The sequence below is a fragment of the Pelmatolapia mariae genome, linkage group LG4, assembly GCF_036321145.2.
Source record: "Pelmatolapia mariae isolate MD_Pm_ZW linkage group LG4, Pm_UMD_F_2, whole genome shotgun sequence".
NCBI lineage: Eukaryota > Metazoa > Chordata > Actinopteri > Cichliformes > Cichlidae > Pelmatolapia > Pelmatolapia mariae.
This window is the reverse complement of record NC_086230.1, coordinates 20599378-20620473: the sequence shown is the minus strand read 5'-3', so window position 1 is coordinate 20620473 and position 21096 is coordinate 20599378. Positions and strand designations below refer to the sequence as shown.

Below are 21096 nucleotides of genomic sequence, written 5' to 3'. Positions count from 1 at the left end.
ACTACCAGTGAAATATAATAACATTCATATTTAATTTTAAGTACAATTTTGATGAAGTTCAGTTTACAAAATTAGTAATTTGAACAAAATTTTGGATTAAATGACCATCTATATTTCAGTTACATTGACCAAGCAAGTCAGTGTTATTTACTGAATTTTTTTGTGTGGTTTTCACTTAACCTTACATTTGTTTTTAACTCATGATTTCTGTTATATTTGCTCAATTTTTTCGTGTTTGTGTAACTACTACAATTATTCATTTCAACTTAATTTTTTTAAGCTTTAGTTATTCAATTGATCAAGTATATTGAACAGTTTTGACTGGTTTCCAATCTACTCAATATTTTTAAGTGTAAAAGTTGCATCAAAAATGTTAAGTAAATGTCAGTTTTAGTTTTTAGAGTGCATCACCTCTTTTCCAAGTGTCCTGTTCCACCCACTGCACACACCCAAAGCAAACAACCTCACGCAAATAGAATACACCATATTTACTCAAAAGCAAAATGAAGCTTGAACCACTTGCTGAACACAGGGCATCTGATTGCCTGATGTTCTCTATCATTCAATATTCTCACTGTGATCCTCCTTTTCTTTAATTTTTTGCTCCTTGTTATAATTTCTGTTGGCAATTAGAGTGATATTGTGTGATGAAACTGTGCAAAACGTATCTTAGATATCATAGTTTTTAAAGAAAGGTTTAAAAATCATTTGATTTCAAAATCATCTATATTGCCTATAGGTGTGAATGGTTGTTTGTCTCTGTGTGTTAGCCCTGCGACAGACTGGTGACCTGTCCAGGGTGTACCCCGCCTCTTGCCCTGTGACAGCTGGGATAGGCTCCAGCACCCCCTGCGACCCTGAAAAGGATAAGCGGAAGCGAATGGATGGAGGGATGAAATAACAGTTGTCGTGTCATCTTTGGAGATGCTTTACACAACAAGTAAACTGAAGTTTATTTTTGTTGATGATGTAGTTATCATCTGCATCCGATTGGTCTTCTGTCCTTGATAATTGGCCTCTTGCCCTATGGTAGCTGGGATAGGCTCCAGCACCCTGACAAGGAAAAGTGGCAGATGATGGACATAGTTATCATTAAGTGATCATGCCTGTGGTAATGACTGCTTCCCTGCTAGACAACAGAAGTAATGTTTTTAATAATTGTTAAACTTGTCATGAAGTGAAAACCCTACTTACTCTAAAGTGAGTCATTCCTCTCTGATATGGAGGACCACAAGAGCCACGTGCATCGAAATAAAAAATTCTGTGCTTAATTTTAATAAACTGATTTTTAAAATGCTTTTCAAGTCTTCATTTCAAAAAACATTTTCGAATTGCACTTTAATAAACTGGATTACAAAAACCTTTTTCGAATTCCACTTTAATAAACTGCATTTCAAAATCCTTTTTCGAATTCCACTTTAATAAAAACATTTTCGAATTGCACTTTAATAAACTGCATTTCAAAATCCTTTTTCGAATTCCACTTTAATAAAAACATTTTCGAATTGCACTTTAATAAACTGCATTTCAAAAAACATTTTCGAATTCCACTTTAATAAACTGCATTTCAAAATCCATTTCCCTTTCTTGTTCGCTCAGGGATTAACATGTGGATTAGCAGTTGGATTAGCAGTTGGATTAACAACTTCATTTTAAAAATCCTGCTGCTATTCAAATTAGCCACACCGTGGGATGTAAGGAGCTCTCTGATTGGTTGGTCAGACACAGGCTGTCTGCCAGCCTGGATTTTTCTAGCTCATAGCTTCTCCCTGCTACGAAGCGTGTGTGCTTGTACAAAGGCCGTTCAGCCTCGGGATTTACACTCGGCTCGACACGGATATGTGAAGAATGAAGGGACCCTGCAGCGAAACGGAGAGCGCAACCTCTGACTGAGTGCCTGTTTACGCAGTCTGACGACCTGTTGAAGGGAACGTGCTAACGTGGCTAACGCTAGCATCACCGCACGTAGTCCTGTTATTTTAAGGTCATTTTAGCTTATGAAAGTTTTACGTCGCAGCTGTACGAGCTCGCTACGTGTTTTGTAAGCTGCTGTGCTCTTCACAAATAAAGCTGGAAGCAGCTCAGACTGTTAGAACCAGCACTGAGGCCTGTTACATTTATATAGTGTTAGAGCAATGGCTGCAACCTACAACCTTTAAACTAGCGATTAAAATGCTGACAGTAAACTCGTCAGTCCAGATGTTACCACATTACTTTGTGATACTTAGAGTTAAAACAACTGAGACAGGCTGATTAAAATAACAGCTGTCAGTTCTCTCATTCCTTATATCAAGACTGGAGATCACACTACTGATTTCAGTTCATTTAATATGTGAGAGCACAGATTCATTCTCAACTAGACATAAATGATGATCAAAGGTTGTATATATGATGAATTCATCAAATCCCAGCCTCTAACACAGTGCGCTGAATCTTAGCTTTGAATGTCCAGTATATTCTAATCAGTGCAATTTCAGCATTCACTGAACCTACAGTATCTACACCTGTATGGCAAATGTGTGGTAAAGATACAGATAATGAAATTTAATTATTAATACAATATACATCATGAGAAACGAAAGCTGAAATTGATTCAGTTTAGTACTTTTCTCTGTATGCTCTGTGATTGTAGAGGCCTTAAATTCTGTGATATATACTGTAAATGATTTTCACAGAGGTCTTAAAGTAGTTAAATCACTGCTGATAGTTTGGTTGTTTATATTTTCACGTTTTTGTGTCTGTAGGGCTGTTTGATGACGATTTGGACTCCCCTGGGAGATGAGGACACAACCACATCTGTTCCATACTGCAGCCATTGATGGTGTTACGGCTCTGAGTCAGCTTTGGGCCATCAGACGCACACACTGGAAAACCAGCACCTGGACTTCATGCAGGAGAGACGGCCTCGGTGATTTAGGTTCATAAGCTAGTTCAAACATTTCTGGCCTCTTATCACTTAGATTCCTTAAGCTTAAAAGTGAATGCATTTAAAGCAGGAACTGCACACCTAGCCAGCAGAAGTTTGGCAGCATGAGTACTGTAAAGTTTTGTAGGGCCCTTGTTAAAAATTCCACAAGCACCACACCACATTTGTCATATATAGTTCCATTTTGTACAGTACATTGTTGAAATTATAAACTATATATTCTAGTTGTCCACTTGTCAGTAATTTTTGAGTAAATGGATGTCACTGATAAATCAGTGGTGATTCACCTGCAAATGTTTTTAACAAACTTTGTTTTTTGTAGAATTCATCAGCAGCTGTGAAGAGATGTATTTGAATATCTTCTGGTTCCACTTTTCCTAACCTGGAAGCTGAGGATGGCTGATTTCTGACAAGGACACACACCTCAGCGCTTATCATGGGTGTTACATCCTCTGTGCCGCAATTCCAGAGAAAACGAGAGAGCAATGACCACTCATTAAGACCAGCCAGAAATCTGTCCCTTTCTGGCAGCTGTGAAAACTTCCAATAAGTAAGTTTGCATTCTTAGAACAATGCTGGGTCGTGTGTGATGTGTCATCATATGAGGATATTACATTTTGACTTAATTCTGCTCAATTAAGTGTTTTGATCGTTGATCCAATATGGCAGCTTTGTGTTGTGCTGCAAGTTAAAACTCATTGTCCTCATGAGCACAGCATCTAACAACTCTCCTTAAAAAAAGTCGATTGACTTTAACTGGACACAATGGTTTCCAGTGGGAGATACATTCATCACTCATCCGTGACACTGGAGAAGTCACCTGAGTGAGTTATAAAACAATTTCCCATGGAAAATCCAGAGGAACTAAACTTTGTTGTTTCTTTGGGCTCAATTTCAGCTCTAGCAGCATCTCTCAGAAGAAAACTGTTTTGGCAATAATCAGATAAAAAGATTGTTGAACCAGGTGGTATTCTCTGGAGTTTAAGACCAAAACTGAACTCAAACAGTGAATTGACATTGGACTGGAATTCATAAGATGAATAGAAATACTGCTGAAGCTGAATGATTCATTCATGTATATATATATATGACTTTTTTTCCCCAATTCACCAGGTCTGTAAAGTTCAGTATGACTGTGGCACATGATACAAAAGAATACATACAGAAGAATAAAAACTTTATGTGAATAACTTTACTCTTCTTAAAAATAACTCATAAAACAAGTAAAAGTACAAATATGTACAAGTTAGAGACTTCCTCAGTAAGTTTACACTCTTTTGGAGTGATTTTAATTGTGTGTTAAAGAGAAAGAGATTAGGAGGTAAAGTAGAGGATCCAGAGTCCATCATCACTGAAGCCGTCTCTCCTGCATGAAGTCCAGGTGCTGGTTTTCCAGTGTGTGGGTCTGATGGCCCAAAGCTGACTCAGAGCCGTAACACCATCAATGGCTGCAGTATGGAACAGATGTGGTTGTGTCCTCATCTCCCAGGGGAGTCCAAATCGTCATCAAACAGCCCTACAGACACAAAAACGTGAAAATATAAACAACCAGACTATCAGCAGTGATTTAACTACTTTAAGACCTCTGTGAAAATCATTTACAGTATATATCACAGAATTTAAGGCCTCTACAATCACAGAGCATACAGAGAAAAGTACTAAACTGAATCAATTTCAGCTTTCGTTTTTCATGATGTATATTGTATTAATAATTAAATTTCATTATCTGTATCTTTACCACACATTTGCCACACAGGTGTAGATACTGTAGGTTCAGTGAATGCTGAAATTGCACTGATTAGAATATACTGGACATTCAAAGCTAAGATTCAGCGTACTGTGTTAGAGGCTGGGATTTGATGAATTCATCATATATACAACCTTTGATCATCATTTATGTGCAGTTGAGAATGAATCTGTGCTCTCACATATTAAATGAACTGAAATCAGTAGTGTGATCTCCAGTCTTGATATAAGGAATGAGAGAACTGACAGCTGTTATTTTAATCAGCCTGTCTCAGTTGTTTTAACTCTAAGTATCACAAAGTAATGTGGTAACATCTGGACTGACGAGTTTACTGTCAGCATTTTAATCGCTAGTTTAAAGGTTGTAGGTTGCAGCCATTGCTCTAACACTATATAAATGTAACAGGCCTCAGTGCTGGTTCTAACAGTCTGAGCTGCTTCCAGCTTTATTTGTGAAGAGCACAGCAGCTTACAAAACACGTAGCTAGCTCGTAAAACTTTTATAAGCTAAGATGACCTTAAAATAACGGGACTACGTGCGGTGATGCTAGCGTTAGCCACGTTAGCACGTTCCCTTCAACAGGTCGTCAGACTGCGTAAACAGGCACTCAGTCAGAGGTTGCGCTCTCCGTTTCGCTGCAGGGTCCCTTCATTCTTCACATATCCGTGTCGAGCCGAGTGTAAATCCCGAGGCTGAACGGCCTTTGTACAAGCACACACGCTTCTTAGCAGGGCGAAGCTATGAGCTAGAAAAATCCAGGCTGGCAGACAGCCTGTGTCTGACCAACCAATCAGAGAGCTCCTTACATCCCACGGTGTGGCTAATTTTAATAGCAGCAGGATTTTTAAAATGAAGTTGTTAATCCAACTGCTAATCCAACTGCTAATCCACATGTTAATCCCTGAGCGAACAGGAAAGGAAAATGGATTTTGAAATGCAGTTTATTAAAGTGCAATTCGAAAATGTTTTTTGAAATGCAGTTTATTAAAGTGCAATTCGAAAAATGTTTTTGAAATGCAGTTTATTAAAGTGGAATTCGAAAATGTTTTTTGAAATGCAGTTTATTAAAGTGCAATTCGAAAATGTTTTTTGAAATGCAGTTTATTAAAGTGCAATTCGAAAATGTTTTTATTAAAGTGCAATTCGAAAATGTTTTTTGAAATGAAGACTGAAAAGCATTTTAAAAATCAGTTTATTAAAATTAAGCACAGAATTTTTTATTTCGATGCGCGTGGCTTTTGTGGTCCTCCATACTCTGAAAGGTTTACAAGATAAATCTTAAAGGTCAAAAGGGGATTAGTTTTTCTTAACTGGCTTGGTGCATTTCTCCAAATATTAATCGCTCCCTCAACAGTAACACATCATGTTTGACCACAAAAAAACTCCAACCCAATTTTCCAACTCAAATATGCAAAGTTTTCATGTCAAAGAATAAGAAATTGTCACAAAAACGAGAGGCTAATCTGATACTGTGTAAAATATCATGAATAAAATATAATAAAGATAAAAAATATAAAAGATATACATAAAATATCTTTAGTTTTATCCAATATCATATCAGAGTGTGATGTAAATCTTGCACTCTGGCTAAGATGTTCGTTAACCTATAATCTGCATAATGTAAACTGTAATTTTTGTGGTGTGTTTTAAACTACAGTAGTGTGAAAAAGTATTTGCCCCCTACCTGATTTCCTTTTTTTCTTGTATGTTTGTCACACTTAAATGTTTCAAATCATCAAACAGGCGACATAGGTTTGGATTTTTTCCCTCTTAATAATAAACACCTTCATTAACCCTAGAACACTATCGCCGGGTGATTTATACCCAAGAAAATACATTTACATGATTTCTCCCTCCTCCAGCTGTTTGCGTGTCGAGGAACCTGTGCCTTCACCACAGAAGTCTCAAATGTCCCAGGACATTTGGGTGGACCAAAGACCAGCTTTCCAGAGTCATTATTTTGTTTTTGGAGGTTTATTTTTCATTTTGTTAGACATGGGACAGTTGAAAGTAAAAGAAGACCACTCTAATTTGTCATGTGTTGTCATATTTTGATATATTTGATTACTTTTCATTGGTTATATTATATCGGGTAAAAATCAACCGGCACTAGTGATCGTGTTACTATTTATAGCGATAGTGTTCTAGGGTTAAGAAACTCCATTTTGTTTACTTGTATTATTTTTGTCTAATTTTTTTATTTGTTTGCTGTTCTGAAAAACTCAAGTGTGACAAACACAAAAAATGAAAATCAGGAAGGGGAGCAAACTTGTCTCACCACTGTATGTTGGTCCTGCAATGTAATTTTTTGGTGGTTTTAGGGTAAAAAGATCTGGCTATAAAAAATATGTTTCCATCTTATGACTAAAATAAATATTTGCTTGCACTTAAGTTTTATTGAACAGTATACAATATCAAATACATGCATTCTTTTAGAATCGTTACAGATAAGGAAGCAAGAAAACTAAATGATATATTAGATGCATCACAATGTGCTGGAGTAAAAACACAGTTACGGGACTGCAACAGGAGTCAAAATAAACAATGTGACCACCAGTGAGCTTTAATAATTGATAAATTGTCAAACGAGCAAAATCCCAGGTACATGCCCTGCAAAGGCCAGGTTTGTTTGCTTATAGAGATATTGAAAGGGCTGTACACTTCAGCTTTACAGTCATTTAAAGAACTGCCTGCTTTTGCTTTACAGTCATTCACAGAGCTGTATGCTTTTGTTTTACAGTCACTTAGAGGGCTGCATGCTTTTACCGTACAGCCGTTTAAGGAGCTGCACGCTTTTATCTTACAGCCCCAGAAAGGGCCCCAGGCCTTTGCTTTACAGCCCTCCAAAGAGCTGCATGCTTCTGTTGTACAGCCGTTTTTAAAGGGCTGCACACGCCCCGAAGAAGTCCAGTTAAACGTAGCTGCATGCTTATGCTGCACAGTTAAAGGCAGCTGCATACCAAGAAGTGTCCTATGCCCATACTTTAGCAGTCTCAAGCTGAATTAACCATTTGTTGGACTAGTCACAGTTGGCCATAACACTATCAAAGGTGTCTTCCTGATCCTCATTGTTACATTTTCAAACAGCATTAATCAACATGTGTTCATACAACAAGTGGCACAAATCTTTCATTAATACAATGGTAGATATATTTAACCTAAATATATGGGTCATGTGATTTAAACATGCAAGGTAAATGCCTAACACAGTGACTCCACTATATAAACACTTCATTGTGAGTATGCATAGTATATATGAGTATATGTTATTAAACACAATTTATGAGAGTAACTGTGATTACATGTCTAGTGTATAAAGGTATATATGCCATAATAAAATCCACAACACATTGTCGGGGGAGGAAACACAAGAGACTTAATGAAGACAAATAAAACAAAGCAGGAATTCAGCAATGTGCACAGTAAATAAAATGTAATACAATTAAAATAATAAGAAAAAATAACACAAAAAACCCTCAACCTAAACCCAAACTGTAATATATTCATCGATAATTCCAAACCCAGAAAAAGCAAAATGGCAGGGAGATGACAGAAGTAGCTGATAATTTTCTACAGCTTTACCTACACCTATTTCTCATTTGTCATGTACACACATGTTATAACTACAAAATAAAACAAGTATTTGTATTTAGAAGTATGAAGTAAAAGTGTTAAATATCATTTCAGTGCTGGATAAGGCTTAATGTTTAACTGATAAGCATTACATTAAAATAAATGCTCCCATCCAAATGAACCAACAGTATACACATCAACTTAAAACATTAAATTATGATATTTAAAACATGCAACAAAATCAAAATGCTTTTGGAAACTGTAATCTCAGACTCTTACAATTAAAACCATAAATCTCAGGTTTAAATGGGGAAATGCATTACATGTCTTCACGCTCTGCTATAAGTGATTAAAAACATACTACAAATTTTTTAAAGAAGAAAGAAATCAAAGCATGATTTAGACCCTCGTGATTAAGACCTTATTATTAGCAGTTTTACCTAATATCTTAATTAATTAGCAGTTTTAATTAATATCTATAATATTCAAAATGCTCTGTGTAAAAAATTCATTAAAAGTCAAAAGTACACATCAACATATCATTAAAAGAGAGCAAAACAAATATTACTGTGATAATATGTAAGGACCTCCTGTCGGTATCAGTGTTTCCTCAGGGATTGCCTGTGGGTCATCAGGCCTCAGCTGTTTCTGTGAAGCAAATCAGATCAGCTGCTGGATGGATCAGTTATATTGTGTGAGTACAAGAAAATAATTATTAGAACGTAATGTGTTAAATTTGTTTAGATCAGATAAATAGGAAAGGATTGGTCTGTGTTTTAGTTTGGCTTAGCTGTAGGCCTGAGTGTGTGTAATTGTTTAGAGAGAAAGGAAGTTATGGACACTGGGGGTCTGTTGTCATAAAAGGAGATAGGAAGCTACAGTTGGGGATTGCTGATGCTTGTACCTTTAATAAAAGTTCATAATTGCCATAACTTGGAAGTAGGTTTGCAGGAGACTCTCCACCTGATCTGTAAATGTAAGACAACAAGAGGCCAATGGCCCAGTGGATGCAGAGTGGGGGTCTCAGTGTTTGTAATATGTTAACTCTGTTTTCTATGTTGTGTAGAGGAATTTGGTGTAGCTTGGGTGAGGAGATTACTTTTATGACCCCCAGGAAGTCACGTATACAGACACACACACACAGTGCTTTGACTGTTACGACACACCCACACCTACATGCACACAGTCACTCACATGCACTCACATAGACATACGGGTACGCGCACACACAGGCACTCATGTGCTCGTGCATACACATACAGACACAGAGTTTGCAGGACACCATGGGGGTTTTATGACAGGGTTGCTTCTACAAAACTGCGTTTCACAGACAAAGGAGTAGAGATTTTGCAGAGGGACACCGGCCTTGCACGTCTCTCCTTCTAGAAGATGCATGCTTAAATGAAGATGAATAAAGATGAATAAAGGTTTTGTGAAATAACTACTGAGTTCCGGTGCCGTCTCTGGATGCCTGAGGAATAAAAAGAACCGGGGTGAAACTGATTTCTTAACAATTGTAAATAAACACATTCTTCACAGTAATCAGCAAAATAGTTCATGATCAAAGCCCTTTAAACAATTTGTGAGATTTTAAGATTTACCCAGTATGGTTATTTTTTTTTTCCATCTTGACCGCCATTAAGTTCATCATAATGTTTCTTCACCACCTGAAGATGATCTGAAACATCTAAAAACAAAGTATTTGTATTTATTAAATATTTATTGTTAGTGTTTGTATTGAGAGGATTCGTAATACTTTATATATTCTGTTTACATGGCAGTGAGCAGGCCTCAGTCTTGAGTGAGAAGTCAATGGATTCCTTTATGGTGTTCTCCAGTGTCCTCAGAACGGTTTCCTAATTTATTATCAAACCCTTTGTCAGTTTTTACAGAGGCAACTATTGAATCCAAGAATAACTGGACAAGAGATAAATTATTGACTTGATATGTGTTTCAAAGCTGCTTCGGCATTTTTGCGCATCTCACCAAAATCAAGAAAACACATTCATATAATTTGTTGATTTTAAATTGTAACAAACCTTCAAATCGCTCAACTGCTCCAACATAGCATTTTTTGCCTCTTCAAACATGTACTTCTTTGAGTGCACGTGCCTTTCAATAGTGTGTCTCATCTTCTTCAGGGTGCCTCGTCCTTCAAATGCTGCTGCTTCTACAAGGAGACAAAAAATATTTATGCACAGTTAAATGGAAATACAGTGGTCCCTCGCTATAACGCAGTTCACTTTTTGCAGCCTCGCTGTTTTGCAGATTTTTTTTGTGTGCAATTTTGCATGTTGTATTTTTTTTTTTTACAGCGCATTGTATTCTGCGTCCTGATTGATTGACAGTGGTCTACAGCGAATCTCATGCTGTGTCTTCTGTACAGTACAGAATGCGCTCAGCTTGTCAAATGTACATAAATCTTTGATCGCTAACAGTGTAACTCTGACGTGCCGTACTGTGTGTTTGTAAGTTTTCTCTCCAACAAACATAAAAAAAACACACTGCAAAGCAGAAGATGAAGCATCACCAAACTTTCACCAAGCTTTCAAACCAACTTCCTCCCAAGCCAAAAACTAAAAAATATAATGAAGCATATCTTGCCTTTGGCCACACATGGCCACTCTGTGTGAGGATTTTAATGTATTCTATGCTAGATTTGACACAGCGAACACCACAAGACAGAACAGTGTACACACCGTGGATGACGTCAGTGCGCACACTGTCTGAGGAGGATGTGCAGACGTGCTTCAGGAAGCTGAATGCACGCAAAGCTACTGATCCAGACGGGATCCCCGGCCGTGACCTCAAGTCATGCGTGGCTCAGCTGGCTTAAGTGTTTACACACATCTTCAACCTTTCCCTCTCTCTGTCTGTAGTCCCAGCCTGCTTCAAAACGGCCACCATCGTCCCTGTACCCAAATCCAAATCACCTGTGCCCGCCTCCTGACCCCCCGCCTCCTGCCCGGCTCATCGACGGACACCCAGCCTTCACTGTCCGGCATATCCTGGATGTGCGGCGGCAGGGTGGAGGGCAGCAGAGCAGGGCAGATCGTTGATATTTGACCCTGTGATGATTTCTGACTTTTTCAGGTCACACCGCAGGGTCTGACCGGCCGCAAGGAGGCATCCCTTAAGGGGGGCTTACTGTCATGGTCTGGGTGAGTGCCAGTGTTTTTCAACAGAGCCGGCTGTTCCACCTTTGGGAGGAGCCACCATGTTCCTGCTCATTGCTCTCACCTGTGGGTAATTAAGCCATCAACATATAAGGCCAGCGCTCTCAACTTCTCTTCGCCAGATTCTCACCTAACCTAAGTTAGTGCAGACCACCCCCGTATTTTGTAAATGTCATAGCAAACTACCTTGACTTTGTACCTCTCTTTCATAGCTACTCACCAGTTTACCAGACGCAAATCCTCGCCATAGAACCTGCATCCGGACGCTGGACCTCTTGACAGTCTTACGGTTTTGCTCACTCCACACTCCTGCCTGATTCCCTGCCTCAACGTCAGAAATTTTGGATTGCTTACCACTCATCCGGACCACTCTCCCCTCCATGCTACTGATCCACCTGCAGCAAGTAAGCAGTTTAAAGGAACGTTCAGAACCAATAGCTGCCAGTATTCCCCCAGAAACATACCTGAACTTATTTCCTCTTGGTTCAGTGGCTCTGACCCTTCCCAGGGACCCAGCCATCCAGTCTGACTCTCCCTTTGGCCCAAACAACAGTTGACACTTCACTGATTGTTTATGTAGCTCAGGTCGCAGAAGTGCTCCTTCATTTTGGTTTTGTTCTTATCGCAAGTTAAAATACACAGCTCAGTTTTCTAGCCTTGTTTCCTTACACTTGTTGTGTAAAAATAAACTTTGTCACTTAAACGTTCTCTGTGCTCCATCCATGTGCATCATGCATTTGAATCCTTTTTCTCTTGAGTCAGCTTCTGCCGTGACAACCGTGAGCAAATGCTTTGGGACTTTATCTGCTCTGCACTACCCGACTCACTGGACCCTCTACAATTTGCATACCGCCACAACAGGTCCACTGCTGATACCATAGCCCTGACACTACATACTGCCCCCTCGCACCTGGAGAAGAGAGACACATATGTGAGAATGCTGTTTGTAGACTACAGCTCAGTATTCAATACCACTGTTCCCTCAAAGCTGGGTAGGAAACTGCAGGATGTAGGATTGAGCAGCTCTCTCTGCAGCTGGATCCTTAACTTCCTGTCTCACAGACACCAAGTGGTCAGACTGCGCAGCATCACCTCATCCCCCAACATAATGAACACTGGTGCTCCACAGGGGTGTGTACTGAGCCTTCTCCTGGACTCACTCTACACCTACGACTGCACAGCCACTAGCAACTCCAACATCATTGTGAAGTTTGCGGACGACACTAAAGTGGTCGACTTACAGGGAAGAGGTCAGCACCCTGACAAACTGGTGCTGAGACAACCATCTCACCCTCAACATCACAAAGACAAAGAAGTTGATAGTGGACCGGAGGTGTAGAGAAGCACACCCCCCCATCACCATCAATGGCGCTGCTGTGTAGAGAGTGAGCAGCTTCCGTTTCCTAGGTGTACATCTGGCGGAGGATCTCACATGGTCAGTACACATAAACAAAACAGTGAAGAAGGTGCAGCAAATTTCCTTGTCAAACAAAGGGGGGCCTAGCAAAAAACATTTGGCAACCACTGCCCTAATTCATGTCTTTCTTACCTCTATAGCATTCTTTCATATTATCCTTGATTGTCTCTGTCAGACTGTTGTAGATCAATTTCTTTTGTGTGAGGATGGTTTTGTTGAGCTTTGCCTTTACTTTCTTTTCCTGAGAAACATGAAATATGGATTAACATTAATTAAAACAACATCAAGGTAAAATACCTACTAGTTCAGTGTTTAAATGACTTTCTAATAATAGATAAGCTATCAGGGTCATTAATAGGGAAGTTCTTTTACCTCTGTCTGGAGAAATATCAAATGCAGTTCAACATCTTTGTACTTTTCAATCAGTGAATCAGTGCTGAGTGAAAACGCATTGATGGCTCCATTGAAATGTCCACATTTTACGTCGTTTCTGAATGTGGTAAAGATATAGTTTATAATGGCAGTATTAGCAAGTTTACAATACAATATACAATAATACAATTTTATAATATAGTGCAATTTGGATACATGTATTGTACATATTGGTGCTGTTCAGAATTAGATTATTCTCACGGGAAGGTCTTTCTGAATTTTTCATCAATGCTTTCAGTCAAATAAGATGCTAAAGTCATGTTGAGGTTTTTTGGTTTTCCTTTTTTTGGTTTCTGGATCCCATCATTCCTAAATGCAGACTTTAGTGTCCTGTGAAAAGCTCCGTCACTCATTTTCTGAAACAAAGCAGAATTTTTTTTAAATTTTTTTTTTAAACATGGTCACAAAGTAACCAGTTTTTTATCTAATTGTAATTAAAACACATACACTGGGGTATAAGAAGGACTTCAATTTTTTTTCACATAAATTTTGGGATTTTTCAACTCCCTCACTTAGGCGTCGTTCAAAAGCTTTTATAATTTTTTCAATTGCTTTTTTGACTTGTTTAAGTTGGATGAACAACTTTCCCTCAAGGAGATCATACAGATCGTTTTTTTGTTCAACCTGAAATAAAAGAAAGATCATTATTTAGGGCAGTAAAACATAACATAATGGTTCTTTACTCATTTTTGAGGCGGTCTTGACAAACTCAGGTTTTTAACATGAAGCTCATGCATAAGTTCAGTCAGATAGGTCTGTCATCATTCGACTGCCTCTGTTCATTCTTCAGCTCACTTCCATTTTCCCACACTATCGACCTCATTACTCTAGTCCAATGAATTTTTTTCTGCAAGCAAGTTTTTGCTTGCAGCAAAGCAGCTTCTGTTCTCTGTGCTTTTATCTGTTCTTCTGTCATTCTGCCTTTCAGACTCTCAATCATGCAACTCGCCTCCTCACCATCGTCACCCTACCCTTCCTGTGGTCACTCAGAGCCCCATCCAAACTACCATCTTCACTTCCAAAGAATCTAGACTCTGGGGGTCCTGTCCTAACTCCCATCATTTCTGTGCTCTCATCGGTTCACTGAAGTCTAATTGGCAAATAACTATTTCTTCAAATTCTATATCTCAAAAAATAGTATTCAGCTCTTCCAACTGATCTCTCCTTACTCAATCACTAATAATAAATTACCACATATAGATTTATGATGTCCAATATGCCACATTTTAAGTGAATGTGAACATACTTTAATATATGTTAATACACTTTAGTTAGTGGCTATGAACATTTTTATTTTAAAAAGATTATGAATGATGCTTTATTGCCTGCTCTTACCACTTCTCTTCTTTTGGCTCCTTGAATCAAAGACAGAATCCCATAAGCTCCAGACACATAGTTTAATGTCTCTGAATGAGTGTCATTCAGATTTTTCAAAATTTCCTTAAGTTTCAGTATTTCTGTAAAGAATTATAAAAGAAATATAAATCTGAGCAATACATTTTCTGTTACACAAAAACATACCACCACGGGTAGTGACCTCACCTACCATTGACATCTGGATTTACATTCTCCCCTTTGAGGAACTCTGTGGAGCTCACTGTGAAGACTTTGAAACAATCCTCACTGAAATGATTCTGAGAACATTTTTGGCAGTTAGTTTTTATTTTGGGGGCAGAAGATAGAAGATATTTGTTTTAGATTTTGCTGTCAGATTATAAATTTACCTTAATTAATTTCCGCCATTTGAATTCATTCATCACTGCACTCTTAATTTTCTTTCTTTTAGAAAGGAAAGAAAAATTGGATGTAAAATTAATTAACTGTTAGTAGTGTAATGGAAAATTTTGATTATTCTCATTTAAGCTGTAAGCATTTGAGTACATACTCAGTTGTGTTTTTTAAATATATTTTGTAAAGAATATTATACATCGCATATTGTGATATTAGGAGCAATATCTCATAGAATGTAATAATAATATATTAGACATTCCTTATAATGTCTAATAATGTTTTATTAGATGAAAAGGTGCAATATTAGCATACCTCTAAAATCGCAAAGTTCTAAAATTAATTTGTCATTTGTATCAAAGTGTGACCACCTATAATGGGAAACCTTAGCTTCTGTTGTAATGGACATCTTCAGTCTTAAAATAACATAAAAGCAAAGTGTATGGTCACCATGTGCATCTGTGCCAATCTTTCTTTGTAATTAGGATTTTTGGTATATTTGACTTACATATCATCTGGTTTTTCATGATCTGACTTGGTGCAGATAAAATGAATTTGCTGACACTCGCCACCATTTCCCAGCAGGCTACTGGCATTTTCCAGGATGTCCCAGGCTTCTTTTTCTGATGCTGCTCGATTCATTTCAGTCACAATCCACACAGTTGAACAACTGGCAACAAACTGGAAATGAAATAAAAGTATGTAAATTATAAATAACTAATGCTTTGATGAAAGATGACACAACTTCTGTGAATTACCCCTGTCCACATTCTATCCCTGCTTCTGTTAGAGTCACCATTTCCAGGAAGGTCCACAAGTGTGACGTGATCAAGAAAATCATTGTCTGGCACTTTGACAGTCACACACTTCACAAGCGGCCAGTACCACCTCTTTACTTCTTCGCTCTCATTTGACTCACTTCTTGTATATTTCACAAATTCTTCAGACAACCCTTCTGCCTGCAAAATAATAACAGGATGAATTACATTAAAATGAAGACATTTTAATGTATGTGCTTATAACAAAGGTTTTATAAATTGCATGAAAAAGACAGTAAATGAAAATAAATGCTGTCTCAAAAATCTGAAATTAAAACCAGGAAAATAAATCCAAAGCAATCCAAAGTTTCTTTTTTTTAATAAAAAAATAAAGCTTTTTTAGATTTTACTGTGGATCACACTAAGTGGACTGGTTCTTATATGGTGCTTTCTTTTACTACATGTAAACATTTAAAGCACTTTATAAAACTTGCCTTATTACCCCAAACACTTTTTTCTAGGTATGCTTTTTCTAGCTAACATTTACATCTTGTTTTTTTTCCCCCCGTTTGTTGGGTGCCAAACATTTTGAATGGAAATTCCCAGGTGGCAGATCAACACATTGCCGACCAATATCTGCTCAGCAATACACTGGGGCAACATCTGCTTCACCAGTGCTTTTTTTCTGTCTGCACTTTTCAAGTAGGGAGGCATTAAATAGCATGGACATCATCTTTATACTGAAAAGGTGCAGCGTCATCGTAGCTTAACACTTCTTTAGTGACTTCCTACTGCTCCCTATGCGATGTTCATAAGCCACACATTGATCTTGTATCTCACCAAAACTGTGATCTAATATATGCTTTAAACTGCAAGTATTCCTTTGTTCTACAGGAGAAGAACTTAATTTTATTTTGGTCTGTATTACTGCACACTTACTGAGTCACTTTTCAAAATTTTTGTCTTGGATGTTCGAAACTCTGGAATATCTCTGAAATATTTGTTGTCCATGAGGCTGTGAGTGGATCTTTCTTTCCACTCTTCTCCATACAGCGCTGATAACTTTCCATCAGGATCAAGTAAATCATCATTACCACCACCACCACCACCACCACCACCATCATCATCATCATCATCATCATCATCGTCGTCGTTGTCTTCAAGAACCTCTTTTAGTGACTTCAACTCACTTTTCCAATCCTTAAAAAATAAAATGAAATTGTATCTTGAATTTTGCAGCTACACTGTAACAGTTTACTTTACTTCAAGAATCACCATGTTCATATTTCATTCTACCTCTTTTGTAATGAACTCGATGTGTGCCTCATACTTTGATCCATTGGTTGCCTCCACCTTTATCATTACTGAGGTACATGCACTGACACTTCCAGAAGGCAACAGGCCCTCATTATTAATGATGGCATTGATTAAAGAGCTCTTTCCAGCCCCAGTTTTACCAAAGACACCAACCAGGTGCCTCTTTTCTGTCTCCAAATCCTTGATTTTATCCCTGTTGAAAGAGTTTAAATATGGATTAACTGACCCATTCTCAGAAACAAACTGAAAATGTGGCAAAATCAGAAAGATTTGTTTTTGAAAATTTGTTTTAAAAAATTATTAGAATATTTATTGTTGCCTATTGTTTTATTTTAAAGTCTCTGAAGACTACATACATGCAAAACATAAAATATTAATCAGTATTCAAAAGCTACTGATCACCTCTAAAAACTGAGATTATGGTTTCTGGTACAATTCATCTTAATACTGGAATGAACTGCATCACAGCTGCATGTTGAGCTCTGACAGAGTTTAAATCTTTAGTATCTCTATTATACCAAATTACAGGAAAATGCTACTCCAACTGTTTCTTTTTGGTACAACTTACTTTCTAGCTTTTTTGCCCCCTTCCTAATCTTTCTGAGACATGTTGACATCAAATACAATATGACCTTATTTTTTCTTAAAATGGTGCATTTTCTCATCTTAAGAATTTGATATGTTTTTGTCATCTATTGTCAATACAATTTCAGAGTAAAAGATTTCATGAATGTTTTTATTTTCATTTGACAGATGTCCCAGCTTTTTTGGAATTGGTTGGAACAACATCCAACAAAAATAGGAAATCTTTTTTACTCACTTTAGGAAAGCGCTGAGCTTGTCACGGCCATGTAGTCCTTCACTGACACGTCTCATTATGTCTTTGACATCAGACAGTATTTCTGTTTCTGTCAGAGTGAAAGTGAAGAACTAATAAGTAGGAACCAGGAACCAGTGTAATACAAAATGTGGCCCACGGATATGCAAAGCAGGAAAACGTGTGAGGATTTTCACATGTTTATACTATGGCTATTATTTTTTTTTAAATGCCCGTTAGTATTTTTCATTATATATTTATATGTGTACCTGACTGTGATCCTGCTGCACAGCTGTATTGATGTTTAGGAGCTGGTTGCCATTGGCTGAACTCACCCTGAAGATGATCTGACTTTCTCTTTCTTTTTTGGATTTCTTTTTTTTTTTTAGAAAGAAAAAAAAGAACAGTTTCTCTCAAGATTGAAACTTCTGATAACACAGGTCAACAAAATTTCTTTTTGTAGTCATCAGAAACCACAATACACTTTTCTAAACCAGTTTTTCATACTGATTTCAGATCTGCTTTCATTTTTTTTTCAGTCACATCGACTTTTTAAATTATGACTAATTCAAAGTTTACTAAAACTAATAATTTAAACTAATTATAGTTTGCAATGGACTTGCATGCAGTTTTTATTAAACCGCACAGACAGATCAAGTAACTGTTTCAATAATTTCATTGTGAAGTCAGATAGATGCACACTGTCGCATAGATAAATGATCAGGGTCAGTCAGCTACCACTGTTTCTTCAAAAAAAGATTTTCTTGTGTATACTGTGTCTGGATTGTCAGGCAATGGATCATCACGAGTAACAGGCCTTACTGCAGAATCCAGGCTGGGATATACAATTTTGTGCTTATTTTCAGCTGAGAATCTTGTATTGGCACGACAAAAACAGCAATCATTGATGAGCTTGCGGTTCCTGCCACATTATCGGGACTTCAAATGGTATTGCTACCCTTTGTAGATTTAGCCAGTCATGCAGTCCATTGGAACACTTAGTCCTGCTCGGCCAGTGGAGAGCCAAAGTACAATTTGTATATCTTCTTAAGGTCTGTGGTAATGGGGCGACATTATGCCTTCAAACTTATCTCTGATGATTTTGACCTGTGTAACGAAGTTTAAAAACTGCAAAAATACTACTGTGAGAATAAACATATTAGATGCAATAAAATGAGAATGACAGACATTTTTCTTACCCTTTTCACTTTTGGATGGCGAATCCTGAGGATGAATAGAAATATTTGACTTTCATGTTTGAAATTAAACTACTATAGTTGTACATATATGCACAATTGAATTTATACAGGAAATTATAGCACCGGTATAGGGACACATTGCTCTTTAACAAACTTAAAAAAACAACAACAACAACAAAAACAACTTTCACGTGCACTTTTTACAGTGTGCAAACCATGTAAAAATAAGTATACGGACATACATACTCCATTAGTACAACGATTAAAAAATGAAAAGCTTTCATATCCTTGCCTCTCAACAAACAAGATCCCATGAGTCAATGTTTCTGCCTCATTCAGCACCAGTGACACAGACCTAGAGACCAGTTGGTAACCATCCCGTCCCTGGCAACCACCAGCTGCTAGGGTAAAATGTGTACTCAAACATCAGGCAACTACATCAGTTTAGTGTTCGGTGGAGGTTTTAAGGATTTTAGGTTGCCGACTAGTCTCTAGGGTTGTGTGACTGGAGCTTTACTTTGACTTAGGTCACCTTAGTGTATATGTATGACAAATGAAGGCTTGCTGGTTCATTATCTGAATTCCAATAATCCTTAGCTGATCCAAATCAGCTGTTTCTTTAGGCTCTTGTTTGCAGAGCAGGTAAGGCTAAGTGCAAATCAATGTGAAATGTTTACTTTAAAAATGTAAGTTACAGTACAGATACTGAAAGAAGTGCCATGAAACTGTTTTTGACTTACTTGACCAGAAGTATTGACTGCTTCTTTTTGTGGTTGAGTTGTATTTTGCTCTTCCTAACATAATGAAAACATTGCAAATCCATCAGCAAAACATAGAAGAATTTTTGTGAATAATATTGCTATCACAGATACATTGAAAGTTAAAGTAGTTTGCACATAATAATTCTACAGCAAATTCATCTGTAAGCATTAACAAGAGTGAGATTTTTCCAGACAAAAGGAAAGAAATGTTGAAGGATTTAATTACCTTTAACAGCTTTAGTTTATTGTTGAATTTCACTCTAGGTCCAGCTTTTGTGATCAATTGATTAATTTCCTGATCATCGAGATGATATAGAGTGTCCTTATCAATTTCTTGAGCTGTAATAAAATTAAATAGCAGAAAAAATCATTATTTATAAAATTACTTGAGAAGTACTTTTTTTTTAAAGGACTTCTGTATTGATGTATGGAGTTGAACACAATTCCTTTTTATTTTAAGTAACTATCACTTTCCAGTCTTAGGACATTTTCGTTTGCTTAAACATTTTGTGTAGTTAATATGAAAACCGCAAGTGCTTTTCTACTCTAAGCATAGACAACATTCAAAACTGATCATGCTATAGTACAGAACACCATTTAAATGTGTATTAATAGGCCTTATTTTTCAGAGTTAAGAGAACGTATAAATATCAGTATCTGTAGCCATCACTGATGCACAGTAATAATTTACCTTCAAATGCCTCAATCCAGTCACTTAGTTTCCATTCAGTCAGTTTGTTTCGCACAAAATCATCCATGACCAAGAATAGAAACTGAAAGATAAATTGTTATTTCTGATCCTGTCAACGTGAACGAGCGGACTCAAGCGCAGAACTCTGAAAGGTTTCAGTTAAAGAGATTTTATTTACAGTGACACCAGGCGCTATAAACAACGGGTGCTCCCGGGAATCCAGGGAAAAGTGAACACGTCCAAAACTCCTCTTCTCTCTTGTCAGTCACTCACACGTCCTCTTTTGTACGATACACGACGTCCACATACGAATATCCTAACTCACGACAAAGTCAAGGTAAAACAGGCAGGGGTCCAGGAGGGTCTGTGCACAGGGAGAGAACACAAATTAGAGATCCACAGAAACACGACTACGGAAAGCACGATAAACCAGAGAGAGAGCCAGTACTACTGACTTAAATCGCAAAACGATATGTGACAAGTAGCACAGAGCCGCCGCCCTGCGCAGCCGGTGAGTGGAGAGATTGCAGGTGCGTATGGCAAAGAGCGTGAAC

At 37.6% G+C, this 21096-nt stretch overlaps 1 protein-coding gene across 1 annotated transcript; it reads right to left on the bottom strand.

Moving 5' to 3' along the window:
- Window positions 1-9687: 9687 nt before the first annotated feature.
- On the bottom strand, window positions 9688-20609 carry LOC134626744 (nuclear GTPase SLIP-GC-like). Its single transcript, XM_063472681.1, has 15 exons — window positions 20543-20609; window positions 17895-17982; window positions 17054-17267; window positions 16697-16957; window positions 15758-15958; window positions 15508-15680; window positions 14996-15050; window positions 14818-14905; window positions 14607-14728; window positions 13719-13895; window positions 13473-13627; window positions 13212-13329; window positions 12972-13080; window positions 10286-10416; window positions 9688-9717 (listed from the first exon to the last, which is right to left on the bottom strand). Exons 1-15 carry the CDS (start codon window positions 20607-20609, stop codon window positions 9688-9690), a joined length of 1989 nt encoding a protein of 662 aa, XP_063328751.1.
- Window positions 20610-21096: the final 487 nt, after the last annotated feature.